Source organism: Larus michahellis, chromosome 5, assembly GCF_964199755.1.
Source record: "Larus michahellis chromosome 5, bLarMic1.1, whole genome shotgun sequence".
Taxonomy (NCBI): domain Eukaryota; kingdom Metazoa; phylum Chordata; class Aves; order Charadriiformes; family Laridae; genus Larus; species Larus michahellis.
In genome coordinates this window covers 48,383,861-48,411,570 of record NC_133900.1, presented here as the reverse complement: position 1 = coordinate 48,411,570, position 27,710 = coordinate 48,383,861, and the positions used below count along the sequence as shown (strand labels likewise).

General features: G+C 44.6%; 1 protein-coding gene across 5 annotated transcripts in view; it reads right to left on the bottom strand.

Annotated features, from left to right (window-relative positions):
* Window positions 1-27,710, bottom strand: part of SLC4A11 (solute carrier family 4 member 11) — a 141,330-nt gene that overhangs the window by 46,979 nt on the left and 66,641 nt on the right. For all 5 annotated transcript variants that reach the window (XM_074587202.1, XM_074587203.1, XM_074587205.1 and 2 more), the window contains 4 exons: window positions 19,427-19,579; window positions 9,141-9,187; window positions 4,186-4,417; window positions 2,856-2,937 (listed from right to left, as the gene is read on the bottom strand). In XM_074587202.1, the coding sequence (XP_074443303.1) occupies window positions 2,856-2,937; window positions 4,186-4,417; window positions 9,141-9,187; window positions 19,427-19,579 (514 nt within the window). The remainder of the gene's footprint in view (window positions 1-2,855; window positions 2,938-4,185; window positions 4,418-9,140; window positions 9,188-19,426; window positions 19,580-27,710) is intronic.

Sequence of the window (27,710 nt, the reverse complement as noted above, 5' to 3'; positions counted from 1 at the left end):
CTCCATGCCAGTTTGTGTCTTGCTGTTCTGGCAAATGCTATGAATAGGAGAAAAAAGAGTTGTGTCCATGGTTTCTAAGGTATAAGATCATGTCCTTGACCGATGAAGTTAATCTGTAACTCTGAAGATGTGCTTTCTAGTTAGAAAACTATCATGTACACAAATACCTAGCAACCTTCGTTCTTCTAGAGCTGAAGACTGCTTGTTAGTGGGGTATGAAGTACTGCACTACTCTCAGTTACGCAGAATTTTACAGAAGGAGCTTTAAGGTTTCCATAAACTTATGTACCCTAGTATGGCTTCAGCAAGATGAGGTTTTGGTCACTCTTGACAGTAATAAAAAAAAAAAAAGCCTTAAAGCCTATTACGAACTAGAAGCCAGTTGTTTTCCTGGACTTCAGTGGAACATTCAAACCTTGAGATCTTCAATTCCCCAACAGTTTGTTCTGTCATGTGGCTATAGCCCAGATCCATATGGTACATCTGACCTTGCTGGCAGTTGAACAGACCTGAAACTGTCAGGAAAGCACTGATTCCAGCAGAAGCACAATAGACCTGAAACTGTCAGGAAAGCACTGATTCCAGCAGAAGCAGAATAGCCATTTCACCCTAGGTTTTTCACAATAAGGATAAGTCAGATAAGAAAAAGCAACCCTCTCTCCAGCACAGAAGAAAGACGGAATCAAATTTTTGTGTCAATTAGGAACGCTCTTTTGCAGCCAGGCTCTGCACAACTCAGTGAAAATCCTACATAAGTTTTTCTTTCTGACCCTAAGCTAATATTGGCTTTAATATTTCCCCTCAAAATCAGTGCAGAAGCAGCCCTACCAAAAGCGTATCTCTGAGCTGCTCTTCCTGATTAATGGAATCCTATCATGATACTCAAGCCTATCTCATCCACTAGTTAGTTAAGGTACACAAAAAACCATCAGTGCTAACTTAAAATTTAGCAAACAGTATAGACTAAATCCAAGGATAAAGAACAGCAGATATCTTAAAGGTTCTTCCCACTCATATGGAGAAATTTTTCATCAACAAATTCCTTTTACTTCTGAGTTTTTGAAGCTGTTTTGCAATCTGACTTCAAGAAAAATGTAAGATCTAAAAATACGGTTCACAATCTGTTGCACAATAGCTACAGCAGAAATACAGTGCAATAATTAGATAATTATAGTTAATAACTCATCACTGCTTTCCCACCACTTTCTTCACCCTCTTCAGAGTAACAAAAGGAAGAAATAAGGAAAGTTTTGCACAAGACACCTTCAGGCTGTAAGCTTATTTTTCAAATCAAATCTTGTCATGGAAGCTAGTATTACTCACGTGGATGCATTTAAAGCTTTGGCACACTTTCCACAGAAAGGCTGAACCTACCCTTTTCAGCTTCATGTATATAATCACAGCATCTGTATCATTACCTCTAGAAATGCTTTGTTATTAAATCAATGCTCTCCAAAGCCCTCCACAGAGCCATGTCACATGCCACAGTAGAAACTTCCACCCTCTACTCTTCCTACATTAGGATGTACATATCCTTATTGGATGCCATGGGTAGGATAGCAGGAAAGGGTACAAAACTACGCAAAAGCTCTCTTGGATGATCAGTACAGGAAGACCGTTTTACTGTATAAACTCATAATCTTCTTCACGCAAACTGCTCTGTGCATGCCAGGCATAAGAACAGAGCTGACAGTAGCACACACAGCACAGACATTATCCAGTTAACTTCTTTCACAGAACAGTGCCTTTATATACAATAGTTACCTCTTTACAGAGAGACCACATTTTTCTCTTTCATAAGAGTTTAGAAACAAGAGTGAGGGGTTTTGTTGTTTGTTGGCTTTTTTTTTTCCCCCAAATCATCTATTTCCAAGGCAGAATACTCTACATTTTTTTTCCAGCCATAAGCAGAAGATATGAGTAGAACTGCTAGTAGAAAGAAAACTCTTGACAGTTGTCCTAGCAAACAGGCTATGAAGGCTAGAATATGTGCACGCACTCCCCGAGCCTTTAGGCACCTATCCAACATACCCTAGTAATTTCTCTGGGAATTAACATATTTCTTGACAACTTGACTTAGAGACTGCATATGCATAAAGCAACAGACAGAAGTCAAATCGCATTGCTTTGGTTGGCTCAGTGACTCAGGTTCCGGCCTTCCTCTGTGAAGGGATAGTTTGGCTCGCCCAACACACTTCACAACAACAATTTCAAAACTCAGTTTTGGTCAAGTGGAAGCTGGGGTGAAGCCACCATGTCTCATAAGTCCCAGATGCCAGAGTTCTTAAACGCTGGAGCAGACCCTTCAAGACAGTGATCAGTGTTGACAATTAATCAGTGTCTGAATTAGTTGTCAGACAAAGTAATCAGTGTATAAATAGTGTCGGAATTTCTGACTTAAATTTTCAGTTATAAAGTTTAGATGTTTTCATCAAAGGACCTAAGAAATCTTTTGGTACAAGTTCGCAGACTTTGGCAGGCAAAGTAGTCCATGAATCAGTTTCTTGTCCCTTTCAGAAGTTCCTCTCATTAACATTTCTCAGTAATTAGCATTTTCTGGCTCAGATTTTTTTCAGCATTCTTAGCTTGTTAACACCAGGTTTCGATAGCATCCAAGAGCGTAATGCTCTGCAGAGACTGCGGTCACCTCTGCTCAAGCTTCTGCTTGACCATTTGCAAAGAGGAGGAGCCCAATGCTGAGACTGAGATCCTACCAGCCAGGATGCACAGATGGAGAGTGCACCACCATCCCAATTTACAAAGGCACATTTTGAACTGCTATTCTTCCCAGCAGCAGGAAAAGCTGTAAACTCTGAGCAGCCAGTGGATTTTGCTAATCTAACCCAGGTACTTACATGATACAGAGCCAGGATTGCTGATACTGCACCCCTGTGACTGTTGCCGTGACCCCCTGAATTGTATCTGATAAAAGGTGAACTAGGAAAAGAAGAGAGGGAAAAGTTACAGGCTGTCCATATCTTTGGTTCGCAACTGCAAATAACATTTTCTTTCAAATGGAAGTTGAATACTAAGACCAAGCATACTTAGTTATCTGCACAGCTGATTGATGCAAGGGCGGGGGGTGACAGAGAAAGCTGGAAACATTTGTCCTGATGCTTTTGAATTTTGTCCTTAAACTATTCACAGCCTGGAAAGGCAGCTGTTTTCTCCTCCCAACATCAACCTACTGCAACATTAGATTATTAGATTAGCATTATTCAACACACGCAGGACTAGAAGCGACATTGTCTTTCAACTCCCCTGCCCTCTTCTCCCCCTCTTCCTAATTACCGTTCTCAGATCATTTTACAGCACTGCTTAGTTTTTCTTTATTGGCAGAAAGCCTAAATTAAAGAGATAAATGCAAAGCTCTAAGACAGGTAGGAAGAAGTAACCAAAGCATGAACATGCTTACTACATGCTCAGGACTTGACATATCTGTTAAACAAATTCACTCAGGCTGTGACAGTTACATTTGAGGTGCGATGTACAAGTTTGTATATTCATTCCTGTTGACTCTGAAACATCATGGGTGCCTACAGAGAAACAACGCTTAGTTAAGCTTCTTTACATCTTGGGTTAAAAGGTAGCGTTTTAGACTATGCTATGACATTTCCTGGTAGCTTAAAGGTGACATGTGAGCCAACAATGTTAGCTAGAGTTACCCTAGTTGATTTTCTGGAGGAAAACAAACTGCCTCTCATCCCTTCCAATAGGCTGGGAGCAACATGAAGGCTCAAGCACTCCCCAACCAATTACTCATCCAAAGCAGTCAAACTTCCCCAGCCTGTGTGAATTCAGATGGAGAACCACAAGGCAGAGGAGCCATTTCTGAAGGGACACCCCAAGTGTCTGTTTGCTGAAGAGTACCAGACACTTGTCTGAGGACAAGCACACCTAATGGGTCCAAACAGACAAGACATTCAAGTGCTGTAGACCTTTCAACCCCAGAGAACACCACTACGTGTCATCTTAATGAAACAGGGGCAAGACTCCACCAAAACATAAAAATCCCAGAAACCTGAGACCCTTCAGCCTGGGTGATATGGAAAAATAAACCCCCAATCTCTAATGCAACATGCAAGTCTGGGCACCATGCAGTAGTGAGCATTCAACACACCACAAATGAAAAAGATAACAACTAAACGGTAACCCATAGGCAAAAGCAAATCAAGAACTGATTACCATTCCCTTCTCGTGGGGTCCCCGAATCTGTGAATAAAGTGCTCATGATTTTTTCAAAGTTGCAGCTTGGCTCCATGTTTTCAGGATCTTCAGCAAAGTGTTTCAACATCTCTCGAAGAACATCATCCAAGGAGGTGGCTGTTTCATCAAGGATGATGCTGGCTCTGGCCAAGAACCCATCCAGGTCTCGGTGGGCTCTGACTTCTTCCTCAAAATTCTTTAATTTCAGGTACTGTGTTAAGAAGAGGTCAGAGCGTTAGACAGCTGCACACAATACCTAACAGCAAAGGCCTAGGATCTGTGTAGCTCACAAGCAGTTTTGTTGAAGTTACTGCCACCAAACCAATGATTCTGGAATCACTTTGACTATTCAGATCACATTATGGAAGAAAAGGAGTTTTATGTTATATCATTAATGCATTGAAGGCCTGCATTTTCAAGTCTTATCTTAACAGAGTCACCATAGGTGAATGCCTATTTACACCCTAACACAGAAAGAAGAATAAAAAAAATAAAGTTTTGTTGCCTAGGATAAAGCACAGAAATTAGCCTAAAAGCAAAAATGCTTAAGGTAGCATTTAAAATCCTCTTTAGGTTTAAATAATTCAAGAAGTTTGCTGAAATGTGGGAAAAGATTTTTGGAAGAAATGGACTCCAAGCTCAGCAGTGTGAAAAAGTTACCAGTATGCATCTCAGTGCAACCCGACCCAGTTCTTCTCAGAGCGGGAACCATCTCTCCCCGATGCTCCCAGTTAGGAAGCCTGAAGGGGTAGATGGGGAATGCCATCCGGCCCATCGCCTTTTTTGACACTTCTTAAATTTCTATTGTTCCCATTCCCAAGGAAGTTTTCTTCCTTTGTGCATAACATCTAGCTTTGAATCAACATGTGATAGGAAGCCAAAAAAAGACAGCAGAGGCTGATACTGTCTCAGCTCTCTGCTGGTTCCCTCTGCTGTCCCAGACTTGCTGTCCTTGAGATAAAAGAAACAGCCACACTGTATTACAGAACCTCATCTCCTTTCTGTATTTGCAAGCTGTGAAGTTTGTTAATTGGATGATCAAACTACGAATGCCTTGTTCCCGTTTCACAGTCCTTGGAAATACACACACAGTCAGCACTCACAGTACTGGTCAAGGAGGACTGACAGTCCTGTCCTCTCCTTCAACAGCTTAAAACTGAGAAAGTGGGAACTGCACTTTGTTATATGGATCTTCCTTCCGATAGAAAACCAGCCAAGCTTGAATTCATGTTGTTGAGGACCAGATTGTCAAGATACATTTAAACCCTCAGATCCCCTTAAGCTCAGTAAACTCCACAACCAGGACCTTGGCACATTCCCCCGCAAGTTACAGGACTATCTCAGAGCCTGACTCATGGATCCCCTCCTCTCACATACCCTCTCTACTTTTTCCATTTATAGCCTAGACACAGGGGGGAAAAAAATACTAATATCTCACTAATTACTGTAATTATCACAGCAACTATCAAGTTGTCAGTACACATCCATTGCAATTAGCACTGTTTTACTTTGCATCAATCACTTCTTACACAGCATCCTTGAGAGGGAGGATTCTCTGAAGGATTTTGGCTCCCACCCACAAGGCTTTGTTACCACCTGCTCTTGGGAGAGGAGACGGTAACACAACTATGTTACAACTCCTCCTAAAAGAGGCCATATAACTACAAGTGGCCAAGTCAGTCTCAAATCATTACTGCATGAGAGCAAATTAAGTCACCTATCACCATCTGTAACACTGGCGTTCATGGCGTCACCACATGACCAGCCACAATCTCCCAGAGGTAACTCATTTCACAGAATCATAGAATGACAGGAGTTGGAAGGGACCTCTGGAGATCATCTAGTCCAATCCCCCTGCCAGAGCAGGGTCACCTAGAGCAGGTTGCACAGGAACGCGTCCAGGCAGGTTTTGAATGTCTCCAGAGACACAGCTCCACCACCTCTCTGGGCAGCCTGTTCCAGTGCTCTGCCACCCTCCAAGTAAAGAAGTTCCTCCTCATATTTAGATGGAACTTCCTATGTTCAGCTTGTCTGGCATGCAGAATGCAACCCAGAACGTAGGTTCAAACAGCAAAGAGGCCAAATGACCTAGACAGGTTTTAACAAGGTAGATAGCAGAGGAGATACCCATAGAGGTATGAAGAAGGTTAAGAGCATCAGGAGTGACATAGTCCTGTGCTGCGGAGCTTTCAAAAAGCAAGAGCTTTCAAAAAAGCAAGAGGGGCTTCGTCTCACCAACTTCCCCCACACATGAAAGAAGCCACCAGAAGCAGAACAATAGAAGGAAAAAGTTGAGGCATAGCAGAAATGAATCAAAGGCATTCAGGAGAGGGCTGTTATCTGCCCACAGCATCCCAATCAACACTGATCCTCCAGTGAGCTGTGCATGACAGCATCATTTGCTTGTTGTGGCAGGACAGTGCTTTCAGTGGCTTACTGCAAGTCATCTCCAGCTCTGACACAGGCTTCAGACAATGCCTTGTGTAAATCACTTTTCACACCTCAGTCTTGGTTTATTCCCCTGCTTTTGGTCCTTTACAGGAAATAAAGATAGCTATTGCCCCTATTATCCCTCCCATAACAGTGGGGAAGATATACACATTAAACATTGCAAAGCAACCAGCCACCATGAAAAGATATAAATATAATCACTCCCTGAGAAAAAACAAGATCAAATTAGTGGCAGCACTGCTACAGAAACACCTCAGAGATAGCTCAGAACAGAACTGTTCTAGTCAGGACACCCGCTGGTTTCAAGAGAGATTAATCACTGCTCCTTCACAAATATTTTTAGCTAGATAGTCAAGTCACACCAGGATACTTCATGCTGCAAACTGCTTAGCAAGAAACCCAAGACAGCTACCCAACAGCCATTTTAATTGCATCGAGTATCCTTGATTGCAAAGCTGCACTTTGCATCATGGCAAAAAACAGAGGCTGTCATGCCAAAGGGGGAACACATTGAAACAGCCTCTCCTGACTTCAGGTAGGCCTCTTGGCAAACCACCATAAGACAAAGTTCCAAAGCTCTCAACACTCATCAAGAAGGCCCCAAAAAGCAAGTTCTCTGCTGGGTGGCTGCTCTAGATACCACCTCCACTTGCAGACACTGCAAGAACCTTACAAGAAGGGCATCCAAAAAGCATCTCCTTAGCAGAGCTCTACCTGTGCTGTGGCCATAGTCACTCAAGGCAATTCCCTCAGAAACACACCATGATGGTCATTAAATAGTTCAAACCATGTCAAAAAGCTTCTCCTTATTTATGCCTACCAAGTGCCATGCCAGATAGCAACTTGCCAAGACACAGATTGCCCTCCAGCTCTCCCAAACAGGCACAAGAACCATAGGCTACCACCAGAGATAAGGACAATCTAGCAATGAAACATTTTCTTCTAGCAATTCCCCCTTCCCAGACACATGGAGCCATCTCCTCTGTGACTCAGGTCCTAATTTCCTTTGCATTTGAAGTGCAAAATTTCAACTCGTCGTCCCTGGAGGCAAAAACTGGCAATAGCATCTTCTCTCAAGCCCTGCTAAAGCATGCTAGCTCTCTGGTATTTGTTACTCAAGAGCACACTAAAATGCTCAAGCATGAACTATAGGTCAGAGAAGCAGGAATCCTACAGCTCTGAAAAGGAAAAATAAAACAGAAAAGACACTTATGTGTTAGCAGTTTCCAACTATTTCTTATCAGAGGCATATCCTGCATTTGGGCTTAGAATTTGCACTTTAAGTGATTAAGTTCTTAGGTTACTTTCAGTCAAGTGTATACGACTTAGAGAACCTTGGCACTAGTACTAGACAAGACAAATTATTGACAAAGACGTTTCCATTCCTGAGCACAGAATAGCTTATTTTAACTTCTATGACTTAATACCAATGTTTGTGGTGTTTTGTGGTTTGGGTTGTTTTTTTTTTTTGTTGTTGTTGGTGGTGGGTTTGTTTTATTGTTTTTTCTTTAAACTTGAGGGGAAGGTTTCTTCTACTCTTTTCCTCCCCCTACTAATTCAGCCAATGCTGAAATACCTTTTCAGGATTTGAGCCATCTTAGAGGTGTGAAGGAAAGCAGAGTTAGAGCTCTCCGAGCTTCCCTAAAAAGCCCCCAAAGCTTTGGTATACAGATTTAAGAACCCAAGTTACAACCTTCAACAAAGCCCATACTATATGATTTACCAGGATCAGCGGTGCTACAAGTTTTCATGCAGACGGCCAGCCCCTCCAACTGGCAGACGAGGCAAGTCAAGACAACTGAAAGCCATGCCTCACAGCCCACAAGACCAAGACAGCATGTAGTATTAAGTATCAACCCATTTCCACTCAATATACTTTCTGTGTACTTTCACAGTTGGAGGTTTGTAGTAATACAGCCTATACAAGGATGGGTTGTTTTTTTTTTTTGCATTTCTACCTTATTGTTATTGATATACAATCTCAAGAGCAAGTGTAAACCAAGCGTTGTTTCCTAATCATACTCCTAGACTGTGTTTCCAGGGAATTCATTCCTGCTGAACCTTGTGAAGGCAGATCTGATTAGCTGGAATAAACAGGAAACCAAGTCACAGCAGTGTCTATTGGGTGTTTCTGCTTTCGGCTCGAGAGGAGCTCAGCAGTCTGAATCTCTACGGTATATACTTGGATCCCTTTGCAGGCAGCTGCAGAAGAGAAAGTGATTAATTAACCCGTCAAGGAATTGTCTGGGACAAAAAGCAGTGGAACAATCAGAACTACAGAGAAATTGTTTGGAGAACAAGTAGCACAAGGCCTTTACGGTTTAAATAGCGACAGAGGAATTCAAAGAAAGAGACATTAATACGCCTTCTGTTTAGGCCAGTAAAAACCACCTTCCCACCCCCATGGAGTGTTTCAAGATCCTTTTCTCTGCTTCTAGATAATGAAAAAAAACACAACTCAATCACATGGCATCCCTACTTACCTTCCTTGATGTGTGCAGTAACACGCAGCCGGCACTTTCATTTTCAGCTGTAAAAGGGGGGGAAAAAAGTCATATCAGAAAAGTGTTACTATTGCAGCTACTTGACAGGCAACAGGAAACAAGCAGAAGGCTTAGAACAAGGTGAAGTATTGCCCTTTTGGCAGAGGATGATCTCTAGAGAAAAACAGAGATTCAATTTTTACAACATTTCCCATTTTGGAAGTGTCGACCAAGCGCATAAGCGGCCTTTGGCATTATCTTGTGGCTTGCAGCCTTTTCTGTTCATGTTTGGGGTTTTTTTTTTCCAGATTGCCTACATATTTTAACTCTTCACTTCTCCCCCCACCTCCCCAAAAAAAGTCTAACTCATAATCCTTTAGGTAATCATTTAATCCAATGCATCGTTGTTTGATAGATTGAGGCTAGGACTGCATGAGTCACGCTCGTTTGGAAACCATTCTTGTCCTCGTTAAAGAGTCAACAATAACACCCAGGCACTTCCAAGGGAGCAGGCTGCGAGAGATCGCACGCAGCGACTTGAAGATGAGCACATTAATGTCCTGTCAACTCACCACGCTGCCTCCATAAATCTAAGTGTAAAGCAACAGAGCTCTTGGGAAAGAAAACTGCTGTTTAGAGACTATTAAATGTCACTTAATATGCACCTGAGATACAGGGACAGGGGTACCTGGGAAGTTCCCAGTTCAAACATTCAAGCAACAATATTAACATTTTCTTAGAGTATCTATGAAGTGATTTTTTTGGTATAATCTAAAAAAACCAAATAAAACATAGTGGGTTTTGCCACAAGCCTACTCCATACTGCTTGCATCCAAGACAGCTTCTCTGTAGCGTCATTACTACCACAGGTACTGTCTGTGCATCCTTCTCCTTCAAAGTCCTCATCTTCACACTCTTCAAGAAAACCCACAAGACTGAGCTGCTACCAAAATTATAAATGAAACATACGAACAGTTTTCATTCAAGTGAGCGCAGTGACAGCATGGAAAAAACCCACTGAAGACCGAAAACTTTTCCAGAGGCCGAGCTGTGGAAAAGTACAGAGATGTAATACAGTTACAGCTATTCAGATGAGGTTTTTGCTTCCTTTCCAGATCTGGACTTTCAAATCCTAACCTACAAGAACTGCTGTAATCCCATTTCACAGGCTGACCACACACACAGGCACCTTCGAGCCCAGCCCTGTTACTCTCCAAAAATAAGCTGATGATGCAATTCACAGTTCATGCATTCATGACAATACAATGAAAACACCAGAATTCTAGAAGAGTAATTTTTTGCACTCTGAAAGCTGCTTTAACCAAAACCATCCCTGATTAAACAGGAATTCAAGTCACATCCACAACAGGGTTAAAAGGCTGCAACTCAAAACTGGGAGCAGAGTTGACTGCAGTAGAGAAGAGGGAAAGGATTGCCCTTCTCTCCCACTAAACAAAATGGTTCAGAGGCTTTGGTTACATCACCCGACTTCTTCCAAAGTTCACTTGGATGCTGTGCCTGTGATTAAAAGCATCACTTAACTAGTCAAGTCTGCTGGTGCAACAGTCCCAATTATTACAAGCTTTGACACATCTTTTGGAAAACACAAGCTGTTTCATCTAAAAATGCTATTTATTATTAAAAAGCAAGCACCCAAATAAACTAAAACATCAAGCATTTTCCCCAGGCTCTTACATTTGTAGTTCTCCAACACTCACTTACTCAACTTACAGCCTAATTACACATGCAAAAGCATGCTGGAAGATTTGGAAGCCATAAATATTCACTGAAGAGAAAACATGTTTTGGTTTTTCTGCTCTTGCAAGAGATAGCTCTAGAGAGACAAAACACACCCACAACCCTGAACAATAACAGCCACGTGCTAAAAGAGAGATCTGCATATCTGCAGTCTGTCCTCACGGATACATGCAAAACACAAAAGAAATTCATGTTGTCCTTTTATCATGCAGCAACTCTTGGTTCCTCTTATCAGTTTCAAGCATGTATCAATCTTGGATGGGCACCGGAGTGCTACTTTATCAACACAAGTAAAAACATTTAATTACATCTGTTGGACAAGGATCTTTCAAACTTCTCAAAAAAGCTGTTCTGGGTACAGAGGTGATGCTTTGGAAGGCCCAGAGCCTCATTCATCATTTCATCCAAGAAACACGCCACTCAGACTTGAACCAGGGAAAGGAGACAGCTGGATATGGCCAGCCATCCCGGTTCCGGGCTGTTATCTTAAAGGCCCACTTGAGTGCTATAACATTACTTAGGGATAGTTGCAAAACCACTGGAACATAAACAATGGGGGGAAAAAATACACAGACTTCCCAAGTGCTGTTCCGCCTGGCTTTTGAACCACCCATTTACTTACTAAAGGGGAACCCACTAGACAACGCAGGATAAAAACCTGCATGAAGTTGCCCGTGACACATCTATTGGGAGATAGCTTGGCTAAAGCCCAAGACCAACCACCCCCAGCCTGCCACCAATTTTTTCCTCCTTCATGGAATTACCACTGCTTCCCTCCAGTTATGGAAGAGCTGAAAAGATGCAACACTCTTGACCCCTGCGCCTCCACAGAGAAGCCCTCAATGGGGAAAAAATGGATACAGAAAACCATGGATTCCCCCTCTACTGACAAGGAAGAAATCATCCATCGATCATCAGTTATATCTCACTACCAGGAATAACAACTAGATTTCACACCTGAATGTCAGGATTAAACATACTTAAACAGAAAGAAGAGGTCAGGGTCATGTAAAATTTCTATTTCTATTTTTGTGGTCCTCCTTGCTGGTCAAAGCAGGCTGCAAAAGTCTATTTTAGGCAAGCTAGCTAGCTACGGGCATTATTGTCTCTGTCCTCACACATAGTTAAAGTAGAGCTGCCAGGGGTGGATGACCTTATCTGATAGGATGTGCTCCAAGTTCTGCCCAGGGGAAAACCAAAAAGCCAGCAACGCATCTCCGACATCCCCTGGCAGCCACATCAAGGCGACACACATATCCCGAATTTCTAGGATGTATGCACACAAGCACGCAGCATTACCGAATACACTACAAGCTGCTCACTGGGAGGTCATTTCAGTTGTAGCAACACTGATAAATTGCAAACATTAGACGTACACTCGTGGCCTCATGTCAGCGCATTCAGAGCCCTGCCAGGGCACTGTGGCAAACCTCCATTTTTTTATTTCCCACCATTTGCAGAAGAACAGGACCTGTGCAGCTTTGACAGGAACATGGAGATTTAGTACTTGGACACGAGAAATGCAGCAAGTAATTTATTTACTATAGTCCAAAGCGATTTCATCCCCTTACATAACATCCTTGAGAGCAACCCAGAGAAGTGAAATTCCCTCCCTGCTTCCCCTCCACCCCCTGTTAAGATAATGACATCTTCTACACAAAGACAACCCTGAAAACAAATCTGTGAAAGTCATACGCCAAAGTTTAAAGCTTTTCACCTTTTGCCTCAAGAGATCTCCACTTAAGATCCCCTCTCCATTCCTTCCCTTGTACAGGTCCCCAGTGCTACCCTTAATACCTGAGAAGGCCCAAAAGTCTTCAGAGCAAATCCACCACCGGATGTCTGCAGCATATTAACACCATTTTTCTTCGGGATAAAGGAGTGGAAATTGGAAAGCAGGAACTTTTTGGCTGTGCAGGTGTCACTACATGTTACTTTAGATCTATATGCACTTCCCAAGGCATCTACATGGTAGATAGGCTAATAAATCGGAGCAGAATACTACATTAGCACTTCCATGATTTTCTCAGAAAAATATCAAAGATCTGGCACGAGGTTTAAGGTCTGACTTCATCGGGTTTTATTATTAAAAAAAGCTATTTTATCTGGACATTGGTGATTTCTTCAGGGGTCTGAGCAAATCTAAGCCTCAATCACTTGTGCTGAACCACACTGCGAGCAGCAAAACCTTCTACTTTTAGAATCTGTTGCCATAAAAAAATAAATAAATAAAACACATCAGCACATGGCACAAAAGGAGCTTGTTAGGAGCAGCAGAGAGGCCTCTAACTTGTCACCGGCAGAGAGGGATTGCACAAGCAGGATCTCAAAGGGATCCTTTGCTTTGCTGTCCTGCTGTGGCTGTGCCAAGTCTGGACTCACCCCTATCAGACTTGAATAATTTCGGTTAAATGTTATTTGATAAACAAACATGTACCAACTACCCCACATCCCCATGATAGCGTGGTGCGCTGACCTGCAGCAGAAAGCCTAGAATCAGCTGGGTTCATCCCTCTTAAGCCAACACCCAGGTTAAAGGCAGGTGGAAATAAGCAACAAGCTGCAAGTTTCTGGAGCAGGCTGGAAGGAGCAGGCAGGGTGGGGAGTAAATCCTCACCTGAGTAACGCTCAGCACAGACATCACAATGGCTGGGCAGGTGAAGGACTATCGCCTTGCACTTCTCTCTGGCCATAGGGGAGGAATTGGAAAGAGAGGCGGGCAACACAGACAGACTGACCAGAGCTCTTGCACCAGGGCAGGGACAAGATAAGAGTGCTGAGCGCTGTGTCATTTGTCACACCCCCCAATGCCTCAGACATGCACACACTATAAGAGCAAATTTCTTATTTTTTTTCCTCCAAAACTGCTTCAATAGGTTTTGTCATTAAGTTTGAGGGGGGGGAAGAAGGTGTATTTTTTCCATGCCAACTGGAGGGACAGGGCACTCAAAACCCTGGGGAAAGCTGCCCTGAAGCAAACCCAAGATGAAGCACCTAGAAGGGAGAACACTGCCTTCGTGCAGAACCACCCACACTACTCAACCCCCCTGCTGTCCCCGCACCTCCCTTGGCTTCGTTAAGCACCGCTTTGAAAACACCCTCGCCAGGAAATTCGGAGGGAGGCCATCTCCCCCCGGCACACAATTGGTGTATCCACTTTCCATTAGAGTATAGGAAGCTTCAGGAGCCCAACATCCCACGCTGACATCAAACTGCTAAAACAGGAGTTATCAGATGGAACGCGTGGGTCAGCATTGTGCCTCGAGACATAAAAAGGACCTTGGTATTAATGTGAGGAAATGTGACTATTGTGTGCAGAATGATACCCATTCAGGCTCAGACCACTTGTCTCTGGACGCTACTCTCTCTGGAATATCCTTGGCGCCAGCATCTAGTGTTTCTCCTCGTCCCCTTAAAGAAAAAAGTCATCTCGGCAGGGGCTGGGCCATGAGTTAGAGCACCATGTTTTGCTCGGAGCAGCAGCAGCGGGCGTGCACGTGTATGCCTCTGGAGCGGATTACAGGAAACTGTTGATTCTCTGTATCTAGGAATGATCAGTTGTCCAGAGGGTGGAACAGGCTTTAATTTCTCATGAAGCGTAAATCGTGTTCCGTTATTTCCCCCACACACCCTGACAACAAAGCCACATCCTGCTTTCCGATTGGCTTTTTGCTGCCATCAGGATTTTGCCTTCTTACCCCCAAAAACTGCTTCAGGCACCTCTCTGTAGCTAAAACCACCAGTACAAGCATCAGCTCTAAGTGGCAAAGCCTACTGCAAAAGTTGAGCAGCTATAGCTCCACAAATCCCTGATAAATTGCACCCAAGTTTAGGAAAAAGTCCTGTGCAAACCCCTCTATTGCAATCTGGGGAAAGGAGGAGAAGGAGAATTGTTTTTAAATCCCAAGCTGCAAGAACGAGGTCCAAAGAATTGTTTTAAAACCCCAAACTGCAAGAATGAGGTCCAAACAATGAAAATATTTGCCTGGCTGATTTAAGGGAGCTGCCAAGAAGATAAGAACACTGCAACCGCCAGCAAGGCTGTTACCCTGCACACTTTGCAGATCCACTGAAACAAATAAGGTTTGTGTTGCCTGTCTGCCAACTTTAAGGCTCAACCTGAACCAAATTGCTGTATTCATTTGCAGAGATTTATTTTTAAGCATGCTGCAGATAAAGCAGCAGGTGGTTGAATCCCCTAGTTCAATGGTTCTATGACAGGCTGAAGGGATGAAGGTATGTACACCTGCAGCCCAGGCTCCAGAGGGATTTATGGAAAAGCCCATGTAAAAAACGCAAAAATACACTCAGTTTCACATCCAGATAGCACTAAGACAGAAGGGTTAATATACTTCTAGACAGGTGAGAGAACAGGAAAGCAGTTGTAAAACCACATATGAGCCTGCAAGCCACTAAACAACTAACATGGCAGCTATGAAATAAGCAGGGCTTGTAGCACACCAGTCCGGAGAGGAAAGAGCCCCCTGCCAACTGCACGCCAAACTCACTGATGCTCCTCATCCTCTCTGGCATGAATTCCCAGGGACCAGAGCATCAAGCTGGATTGCCTACTGGCAGCACAGGAAAGAATGTCCCTGCTCCTGTTCTGGGGGGTTCCCTCTCCAACCTCTGGCAAGGGTGTCAGGGAAAAGGGATCTCATTTGGGGCAGGAATGCAGTGCTGACTCCAGCAAAAATACATACAGCAGGGCACAGACCGTGCATTTTACTTATACACATTTATTTTGACTTAAGTACAAGTCTCAGTCTCTCTAAAAACCATCCTGATCTTTCCCCCCCAAAATGCAGATCCCAGGTCCAAAAGCATGCAGCTTCAGATAAAGACCCACCACCATGTTGGAGCTACTAATATTTGCTGAAAACGGGCCTTGCCACCAAAACCTAAGCTAGAAGGATGACAGGCAGAAGAGAATAAAAAAAAAAAAAAGCTTCTCATCAGGTACCACAAAGAAGCAATAAAACACCCAAGAGAAAGGACCCAAGCATCAAGACCGAGAAGCATTTTAGTGTCTGGGCATCTGCACTGATTTGGGCTCAGTATTCCATGCAACAGCAGCCAATATTAATTAAAACTGAGACAGGCCATACCCTTAAACCCTAGATTTCTTCAAGCTATCCTGTTTTATACACATCTGTGCACACACAGCCCAGCATTTTATGACAACAGTTAATTGTCAGAATTTTATGGGCTGTGCTATGTTTTGTTGGCTCAATGTTTAATCCCACGCAGTGATCTTTTTAAAACAGAATTACAGTAAAGTGCATCCAATTATGCTCATAGTGAGTTGTACATCCATCACATGGAGATTAACAGCTCGACAGGATGATGGCAGAGCTGTCACTGTGTCTGTAATTCCACTTACATTGCCTGCCAGCACCCAGACCCTAGGGTACCAACTCATCCCCTCCCCAGATGGGATTTTTGGATCTTTTAGGTGGGCAGCAACCTCGCAGCAGCTTACCAGAAAAGATCTCCAGCAGGAGAGAATCTAGAAACCACATACAGCCAAGACACCGAACTGTGACAACCAGAACAGGCATGCAGAGGCTCACATATCATAGAGCAGCTATTTATCTTGTTTCAGGTCACCTTAGAGGTCTTTCCTGCTGGGCATAGAGCAAATGCATTTTGTGCAGCGAGTGCTTTTCACACTAGGGAGCAAATCAACACAGGCAGCACTGGAGAACCCTCTTTGCAGAAGATGGCCCATGGTCAGTCCCTCTCTGGCCACACAGCAACCGTCCAAGCCCCAGCAACTGTTGCAATGAGTTGCATGACACAAGAGGGCAATATCGAGCCCTCTGGCACAAGGAGGCCTTTCAGCTCAACAAAGGTTTCACCCAAATTCAAAAAAGCAAGAAAACGGGATGGGGACAGAAAAATGTCATTCCCACGCTTGCTTTTCCACCGTGTTTAAACAGCACCAGAGGATCTTGTAGGATCCTGGAGCACTAGCTCCCCTTGGGGGTTGGAGATGAAGTGTTTGGGGGAATATCTTTCATTGCCTGGACAAGACCCGCTTTCCCCTCCTCCCCTCTCTTTTCAGCTTGTCTTGCTGGAGACAGGCACTGCAAGTGCCCATCTCCACAGTTCTGTTCCAGGCATGCAAAGACTGAATATAAAAATGAAACAACCAGAGAGCAGCAGCAATGCAAGGGCATTTCTGAAAAGCATCCCCTTGTAGAAAACAAGGAACAGTACACTCCCAGACATACCTCAGCCACAGCATAGTTAAACCTCGTTTCTGGAAAGAGCTTAGGAAACTTGTGAAGAGGGTATTTTTTTTCAGCAATTCAGACTACTTTTTTCAGAAGAGCTTAAGAGGCTCATCTCAGCCACTTTCAACCACCTGAGGACTCAGCTGTCCAGGAGGATCAGCTATGCCCTATGCAGCCAGAGTCTGATTCAGTATGTATAAAATCAACTCTGGAAGATGCTTCATCAAAACGACCTCTGAGAAAGAGCTGACAGCCTAGATGACTCAAACCCCAGAGTCTGAGGAATCCTATGCCTGATGATAACAGGGAAGAACCTGGATTTTAGTTACCTGGACCACTTTGATGCTGTCATGGGAAAAAATTAAAAGTAAATCTCATTTCACACCTGCCCTTATTGAAAGTCTGGACTTTAGTTCTGCCTGAAGCCCGTTTTTAAGACTTCTATCCTCACATTTGAAAGGGGACTCCAGTACATCAGAAGTCCATTTTCCCTTAAAAATACTAAGCATCTCAGCTGAAGAAAAAGGATACAACTAATACCACCACCAAACATCAGTGCTTGAGGGAAATAAGGAGGCCTTTTTTGTCCTGTTTTGAATGGAAGGGAAAACACTTATGAAAAGCCCAGGAGGACACACAAGGCAAGTCAGCTTCTTCCAACACAGAAGAATCCACAGTACTTGCATTCCTCATCCCCAAACAATGCACCCCACGGCATTAAACCCAGACTTGTCATAGCAGAGTACAGTTCCCCTTATATCTTTCAATTAAGATGGCATTTGTAAAAATGCAGGCTTGAAAATTGCTAGATATTTTTCTTAAGTTAAAGTCACTGCTCAAATTCAAAAAGTAGCCTTCGAGATAGTCAAAGGTCCAGGCCATGCCTATTCTGCATTGCTGTTTCAAATAATTGCTCACTATAGATCAATTGGGATTTGCTTGTAATCTAAAAATAACTTTGAGCAAATTTAAAGGACTCTGTGATACTGTGACGCCAAGGATGATCCAGAGCCCTTGCATTTAATTTCCAAAATAGTCAGTGCCCACACAGGCAGGCTTCAGTCTGCCTCCAGCTGCCAAGATGAAACCCAGACTGTTGCCGCGTCCCAGAGGCTGCATTTTCCTAGGCACATACCACTAAAGCCAGGTTTTGCTAGTCCTCCTCCTTCACCATTTAGCATGTGCCTTACAGAAGATGTTAAAATGGTGGGCTAGAGGCAAAAGCAACCTCTAGAGCAATCCAGGGATTTAATTCCTCAATAGCAAGCATTTTAGATATATATCTTCACAATTTGTGTTAACTAGGCTGTTTGAAAGTCCCTTCCATCTCGGTCCCCATGGTGGACAAAGTTTCTAAAGGATGCTGGCTTGGCAGGGAGAGTACACAGAGAGGAGTTTTGAGCAGACACGTCTATCTGCAACATGACTGCACAACCACTTCCTCTGTGGCCACTTGGCCTATACGAACGAGCCAAGCCACCACTCAAAGCTGACACTGCGGCTGCCTGAGGTTGGAAGCCCCAGGGGTGCATTTCGCTGGTGGGTTCACCCCCAGGCCCACACAGCACTGCAGGCACCACAGCCAGCAAATGCCATCCTGCTCCCCCGCACGAAGCTGCCTCGTAGCAGGCACAGATCCCAGTAAAGCATACCTGGGGGCTCTCGGCACTTGGGCCCTCACCTGGAGGGAGTAGTTCGTATTCGTAAACAGAGCATGACACACAACAGCACTTCCTTGCACTGCAGATAGAGCTGATTTTCTCGTTTTTCCTAGCTGCTTCAACACAGCAGGTATAGGGGTTGCTTGCCTCTGATTAAACCCAAAAGGCACACCTCCAGCCCCAAAAGTCCCTGTACACTCTTCCCTTGTCAGCTGCTGCAGAGAGCAGCAACTGACCCGAGCAATCTACAGCTCCGACTCACCTCCAGCATTTCAATTAAGAAGTGATCAAAAAAAATAATTCCAAAAACCTTGGGAAGCCCCAGAGCCACGTTCAAGTTGTCTTACAGGGACTAACATGCATCAAGAATCACAATTTCTCCCTAAAAACTACTCTCATCCAGCAACAGCAGCGAGAGGGACAGCAAGGCTGCAGGCCCCAAAGTTGAGGCCTTGGTTTACAAGGGGAAGGAAAAAGGAGTCAGCAATGCTTCATACAGATGGCTGAAGGACTGCTCGGCAACTAAACTTTTATTAGGTTTTTCCTAAATACAATAAAAAACCCCTCCAAGATTTCGCAGCGAGCAGCAACAGTGCCTTGCAGCTCCGTTTTGGGGGGCAGCACTCACCGGTGGCGTTTGGCGGCACCTCCAGGTTGACGTTGACGAAGAAGCGGATGCTGTCCCCCGAGACGATGGAGGAGTTCACCGCGTCAAAGAGCTCCTCGCCCGCCGTCTCCTCCTTGGTCTCGCAGCCATCGTCCGTGTCACACTTGAGGTACCCTGCCAACGACATGCGGAGGGCAGTTAGCAGGGCTGTGGGGCCGGGGCCAGCGGGCTGCGGGCATACCCACCCATCATGGCCGCCGAAAGCTGCAGCAAGGCCTCAGGAACACCTGGGGCCTTTGCCAGGGGCTTCTCTTATCCCCTCACCTGGTGAGGGGCTCAAAATTATGAAGCAATCGGTTCTGGCACGTTTTGGGTTGGCCTCAGGCGTACATCCAAAGGGTCGCTCTGGAGCCTGGCCAGGCGACAGCACAGGCTTTGCCCACCAGCCTGCTCACCGAGCCCATGGAACGAGTGGCAGACCCAAGGGGGCACGCCTTGCTCCTCTCAGATCAAAAGAAAGCCAGGATGAAAACTCTTACTGGAAACCATAAGAAAACCACCAAGCGGCAACCCAGAAGCAAGAGCTGCCACAGCCCCAGCCCACCCCAAACGCAGTGTGCGTTCATCAGCTCAAGTCAGCGGCAGCACAGCCGTCTCGCTTGTGGTTCAGCAATTTGAAACTGAAGAGGGGGGAAAGGAAAAAAAAAAAAGATGTTTCCAAGGAGACACCTGATATGGACAGACAGACCCACAGCTCCCCAAGGGGCAGAGGAGCAGGTCACAGGAGGCAGCAGCACTGAGAAAGCGAGACAAGTTTCTTAATTACAGCAGGCAACTCCTTAGCCTTTCGCAACGCTTCTAATTAGAGTTTAACCTAGCCTCATTCAACAGCAAGCTGGTTCACTGCAACATTTTATTATGAAGCAGCTGGAGGACTCTTGTGGCATATTCGTGTATCATGTTTAATTAGGAGAATTAGGGACATTATAGAATGTCAATTTTTACATTACCAGGATTATTCAGCAGCTTCTACCCGTCTTCTGACAAGTCTTTTATGCCTAATTTGAAGCAGGAGGGATATATTTCATTAGCTTGCTTTAGGCACTATGGCAAAATGAAAAGGGTGAGCTTCAAGGCAGAGGCTTGAATGGAAACTAAAATATTGATGGCTTTTTTTACAGCCTCGTATAAGCAAATGTAGAAGCAGCAGCAGCTAAGAGCAGCACATGCAGTCTCAGAGGGATCTCAAGCCAACAGCTAGCCGCCACAAAAAAAAACAAGCCACAAGCAGGGAGGCCACAAACAGGAACTCAGCAACTCAGGACAGGGGCTGCAGCGCTTCCTGCTGCGAGCAACATGCCAACGGGTGCTCAGCATCTCCCCAGGAGGGCTTGGAGGGTGCTAGGGGTTCAAGCCTTCAGGTAACTTCTGAGCTGCTTATCTGAGGCATGGAAAACCCAACAAAAAACTCAGATTAACACCCCTCTCCCAATCTCTGCCTCCTTCATCTACCTGCTTGACAGGAATAAATGTGAATTGGTCCTATCAGAACTACTTTGAAGGCTCCAAAAAGCTGCTGTCCCCAACCAGCCTGCCAGACAGCCATCAAAACACACCAAAGGTGCTGTCCTCTGCTGCTGGTGGAGCTTAGGCAGCTGTCTCCATCCCTGCATGATGGAAACTTGTCCAAAACAGACAGAAAGCAAGGTAAAGAGCATACAAACATAATGCCCAGAGTGAGACACTGAAACAGGTTGCCCAGGGAAGCTGTGGATGCCCCATCCCTGGAAACGTTCAAGACCAGGCTGGACAGGGCTCTGAGCAACCTGGTCTAGTGGGAGGTGTCCCTGCTGGTGGCAGGGGGCTTGTAACTAGACGATCTTTAAGATCCCTTCCAACCTAAACCATTCCATGATTCTATGAGTATCATGACACTGTGGGCACGACCAGGTATAAAACATCCACAAAGCAGCTGACATATGATAGGACTGAGGGACAGCCTGTGTCTTGGAGGGACGAACAAGAACCAGGCAGCATTGCCTGGTAGTTTCAGAAGTACCACAAAGCCCCAGGCAAGCATCTTAATCACAAGCAAAGGGTTTGGTTTCTCTGATATGCACAACAGACAGCATAAACTCTCCTGAAAGCAGAGCACCCACCCACTCAATGCCACCTTGGGCCACCCTGCAAAGCAAAATCAGCCTGAGACAGGCTAAAAATGATGATCCTGAATTTTCCATTTCAGCCCCCAGTAAGTTGTCACAACAGGTCCACGATTCTCCATCCTTCCCACTCAGTGGGGCGGACAGGAGGCACATAGGGGCAGGACGGTTTGAGCACACAGCTCAGAGAACATCGTTAAGGTTTTCCCCACTGTCCTAATGCAATTAAGACATAGATGGGTAAAAGCCAAGCAGGGAAAACTATTTATTCACTTCCCAAGCCTACTCAAACTGGCTTGATGAGCACAGCAGTGGTGAGCCCTGAAAACGGAGACGGCTGGAGACAGGGGAGAAGAAGCACGGGAGCTGGAAGAAGGGCAAGGGTGGAGTAAGATCAGAGGGTTGGGCAGAGGTCAGCGAGGACTCTGGCAAGAAAAGCATCCTCTGTTCCTCCGTCTTTAGGGGAGGAAAGAGCAGAACAAAAGGCAGCCGAGCCTCATGTCCCTTGGGCAAGGGACGGACAAAACACTCAGCTTGCAAATAATCCCAAACCTGGGCTGTACAGGAACTGCACTCCCGGGCAGGTGTCTGCTTTGTCACTAAACCACCCCAAGGCTTCAAACCACTCCTGTTTTGAGTCCTTCAGCCTATTAGTCTGCCAGGCATTTTAAAACACGAGCAACTTCTGCCTGTCAAATGCAGGGTCACCTCGAGGTAAGAAGATGAGCTATGTGCATGGCAGATGCACCTTCCCTTCCCTCTGAGCATGGCTCAATAGCTGCCTCCAGCCCTGGCAGCTGTTTTCCCCCACCATCGCCTGATGATCGCTGAGCACCAACCCTGCTGCTTGAAGGGCAGCAGATGCCACAAGCAACAGCAGAAGTTATTCAGCTCCTCTGAAAGTTTGATTGGTGTTTTGCATAAGTTCAGAGTAAGATCTGATGTGGCCATAGCACACTTTGTGTAAATATCAATCAGATTTCCATATGGAAGCAGAGTCTCAGTAACACTTCATAGCCTGTGCTATGAGCAATTGCTTCAGGGAGGTGAAAGGAGGTGTGTGGGGGTCTTGGACACCTCTGCTTACTGCCTCAAATTGGCTGTGGAAGAGCGCAAAATCTCCAAAATGGTGCCTCCCCCATCTCTAACACTTCATATATGAAGGCAGCATTTGCTGAAGCACCATGAGCTACATGACAGGGTGAGTCAGACCTCTGAGCACAGGAAGCACCACTTCAGCCTGAATTATGGTCTAAAACACTAAAGAAAAGCAATTTTGCTGAGTAGGTGGCCAGAGTCAGGAACTGAGTTAAGGTTGGCTGAGGAGATCAGAGCAGCCCCTCCTGCACATTAAAGCTTGTGGTCAGGATGATTCCCTCTCAGTCTACCCTGCAGGACTCATAGCAAAGAGCAATGAAAAAGCATGAAAAGTGCACAAGGCAGGCACAATCCTTCAGTACTGCAGGAACAAAATCAACTTCTCACCCTGTGCAGCCATAAGTAGCAAATGCCTTAACCCTAAGTCCTCCTGTACCTCAGCCCATCCTATGCCACATGAAAATAAGCCATCCCCTCATTTTATGCAGGTGCTGGGAAGAAAAAAAAACATAATTAATGCAATTTCTCTAGCCATTCCCCTCTAGAGTATCACCCCTTCCCCTGTAATTCATACCTGGCCCAGGCCTACCTTGCTTTAATATCTCAATATCCATCTCCATCCTTCTCTCCTTACTCTCATCACCTTCTCAGATCCACTTCACCTCCCCAGTCCTGCTGCTATCAACCCCCACACAACTCTGACAAGGTGCTTGCCCTGCAGCTATTTTGCTTTTCAGCTGAGTTTTAAGAGCCCAGGGCTCTGTCAGAAAGCGCAGTGAATTGAGCTGCAACAACCGGAGGTGGCATTACCTCTCCCTCTGCTGCCTTAGTGGCACCTGGCAGCTGCAGCTGGGGTAATAAAATCAGCAGAGTAGTAGTTAGCAAGAAGCACAACTTCAGCCACATCATGTATGTTCCCTAGAAAAGCTTAATTGCTCCGTGGGAGCAGCACTCACAGCCCAGGGGCTATAGACTTCTCCAAGAAAGCCAAAAATCTTAATCATCAAACTCAATTTCCTGGGAGAAAAGCAGCTATATTACTAACAACATCATCTCACATCCCAGGTTATGAGACTTATGCCAGACACAGCCCCAGCATAACCTCTCGGTGTGCCTCACGGGAGACAAAGCCAATTGTGTTATTTTAATCAACACCTGCATCTGCAAGCACGCACACTAACTAGGATTGCAAACGCATCTATGCGCACTTTGCTGCGGACTCAGTTCAGCACAGCAAGCCAAAGCATCTAAGGAGTTTTTGGGGGGAGAGTGGGCATTTTTCCTTTTGGTATTACCCAGATGTTGCACAGTTGTGGGCATATGCATGCTACATCAATTTTTTGTTTAGGCAGATATATTGCCGCTACTGTCTTAGCAAAAGTCACATGGATGAGATAAGGTACATATCCATATAGCAAGATTAACAGGGCAAAATAGGAAAGCTAAGATCAAAGCTTGTGAAAAGTTATCAACCTCTGCCAAGTCTCTGCAAAAAAATACTGCCTTTATTCTAAAGGACCACATATGCTACACTAACACTCCAAATAGTCAAAGCAGTTTTCTGGAAACCACTGATTTTACCCTCAACTTTCACAGTAGTCTACACTACAAGTCTGGAAAAGTGTTCTCATTGATAGCACCTGCTTGCACAACAATGCCTATTCCCCTCAGCCAAATCCAAGCCCCAGCTTCCCAAATCATGGGGTGCATCTGCTCTTTTTCAGAAGTGGTAGTTGCCCCCTCCCACGATGTCTCTTCAAAAAGCCAGAAAGCTGAAGTTAGATTAGAAGAGTTCTCTTGAGCTCATATGACCGGCAATCCAACGCTATCAGCAAGTTATGCTAAAAGCCATCTCAGATTTCTCAAATGAGTTTTTAGGCACACAAGGCAGAAAACTGCAGGACAGTCCTTTTTACTGGTTTTGCAGAACAGCATTTGTGGCCACCTCACCAGAACATGGGAGCAACAGTATGCAATGTGCTCCTGCCAGATTCAGCAGCCTCACACACTTCACCCTGGGAGAAAGAAGGGCTTTCCTTCTAACATCACTGCTTTAGATATTTTTGCCACTGATCCTGATCAGAAGTGAAGTCCAGCAGTTGGCCCCACTCTTAGCATTTCAAGCCATAAACCTCCCAGCTCTGCTGCAGTCAGTCAAGTGCAGCAGTTGGCAGGTTCTTGTTTTTGAAAAACCCAAGAGCTATTTGCACCCACTTTCTCAGAAAAATAATATGTCAAGTACAAAAGGACAACAGGAGCAATAACAACAATGTATATTCAATAGCTTTTAAAGGCAAGGGGGCATCAACTGGGATATTGGCATTATCCTAAAATCAGGTCTGGTTCTTTGAGCATCCCAATGCTCAGCTGTAACTTAGTATTAAGGAACTCAAGAGAGAGAATTAAGCCCTGTATCTGCCTAAAAACTAGTCATGATACCGGCATTAAGTTAAAAAAGTCAGCTTTATCTGATTTTTCCACCCGTGGATCTTCAACTTGCTCTAATCAACAACAGACACTATTTTTCAAGAAAGGCGTGAACTTTTAATTAACCTGAGCTAAAGTGATCAGCCTGAGCTTTAAGCTATCAGAGTGCTTGCGTTGTTGCCCGAGTACTGCAGGCTTGCAGATTCACTGCGTCACTGAGAAAATACCCAAATCCCCAACATTGGGTGCAAAAGGAAACTCAATTAATAATGGAGTCTCCACCTCCGTTTTGACCTTTACACTCTGCACAAAAACATGGACTCACGTTGCCTCCAAAGGTTAGATAACCTTACAGTTAGTTAATATTGGCAGGGATAAAACAATTGAAGGATTCAGGAGAGACTAGGAAGAACTTTGTACAAGTGTTATCAGTTCCCCAATCTGCACAGTATTTTAGAAAAAAAGAGTTTAAACAGCATGCCACTCTCACATGCTCAACCAATGCAAGCTTCTGGTCTCATCTCATATGCTGATTTCAGCATAATCACCTACTTACCAAAATAGCTCTCTGTTCTCAGACAAAAAAAAAGAGGGCAATCGTATTGGTAGAGCAGTATCTTTTACGTAAATATTTGCCTAAATTTTACATGTTCCCGCTGAGGTTAAACTTCAAAGTTTGGGGATTACTTATTGTTTTGAATCACAAGAGTCTGAAAAGCAGTGGAAAAGAATTCCTTCCTTCCCAACAAATTATTCCATTTCACAGACAAGAACAACTAAAGTGCTGTAGCCACAGAGCAATACCCTCTGAAGGCTGCTATCAAGACACATTTTGCAAAGCTGTCTCCCACAAAATTAAAAATTTAAGCCACGCTGATTAAATAAAGCAGTTCTACATACAGCTGGATGCTTGCTAGAATTTTAAGCTTTTCCTTTCGTTCACAGTTGAGAGATTCCCTGGCAAGGCTCAGTGTTTTTGTCCTAAGCAGATCTACCCATCCTGTGGCAGGCAGCCACGTGGACATGGTTCATGCCAGCCCAGGAGAAGACAACTGGGGAAGGAGGGGTTGTCCACAGACTGTTGTTGGACTGCTGTGGGTTTACTGCTGACAACTAGTTGACAAGAGCTTACATTCCCATGCTTTTGTTTGACAACCTCCTTTATTAAGCCAAATGTTATGGGTTGGAACAGGTAGACTAATGATTTCTATAGGTCATCTAGATGGGGTTTAGGGAAGCATCCTCCAATCCTAGCTCCTCCACAGGTAGCTTACAGGGCAGAAGAGCTGGGGAAGTGTTAGGTGATGCTTCTTGGCTCTTGAGCAGTCATTGGGAGCCCATCAGATATGGGTTTGAGGCCTTTTTGAGTAATGACCACCTGCGATGGAGATATCAATGCATTACCTAAGCTTTCAGAGTGCTTCAAGACAACAAATTAAACCACAACCTCTTCTTGCATAAAAAGAGATAGGAAGTGTCTAGCAGGTGAGCCACCAAGACCAGACCTGCATCCTTTAAGTAACAGATCCCTCCACTATTGGCCAGCCGTAACTTCAGTCACATGTTTTCAACCCTACTTCGAGTCAGTCTTTTGTCATAAAGAGCCAGATGGAAACATAAAGTTTCCCCTGCCACTTCAGCAATAATTCATAACAGAACTGAAAGAACTGATCTGCTACAAAAAAAACCAACACAACAAACACCCAGGCACTTTTGAATTAATTCCAGTATTGTATTTTGCAGCCAGATTTCTAGGAAATGTTGTGTATAATCCAAGTAATTCAGTGGGGCTTTGTTTTTATTTTTTGTTTTGTTTTTAACAAAACACAGCAGCACGTGGAATTTCAGTTCTGTACCAGAACCCACAGAAATCAGGAGTGTTCGTTTCATTATAGGCCTCCTGATAGACACTTCTCAGAAATAAAAACCTGCAAGAGACCTGCAATTCACCCCCTTGGGCTCTCCATAGGTAGCAGTAGTGCATCTCCTGCTGGTAAACTGGGCATCTCATCAGGGGAAACCCATTGCGAAAGGATTTGTTTCACAAAGACATTTAGATTAATCTCCTAGTTCGGCAAACAATTCCAAGACAGATAAAGACAAATTTAAAAAAAGAAAAAAAAAAAAAACACAGCACACATACCAAACTGAACTGCAAACTGAAAAACAAAAACAAGCAGATAAAATATATCCAAACATCCCAAGCCAGGCTGGGGCCTTGGGGCCCTTCAACACAACTGCAATTTATTGTGCCAGCAAAACCAATTAATAAGTCAGAGGAGACCAAGCAATGAGGGATTTGCTCTGGAAGACAAAAATTTGTGCTGCAATATCTGTTGAGCCAGCTTTAAAACAATGCAACAATTCAAATATCCCCAGCACTATACCGGGACTCCTTCCTTTGGATTTCGTAAGAGGAATTAGAAAGCCTCCGGTTTTGTGTTTTATCAGGGAAAGTTCTCGGGTCAAGTAAAAAGCTCATCGTACATCGGCAGAGTTCAATCACTTGCAGCTAACCCCAATGCCTTTAGAACTAATCCACATGTAGCAGGCACTGGATACTCCCCCAAAACCACCACGGAGGGTGCAGGAGGCTGACAGCCAAGAGACAATGTGGG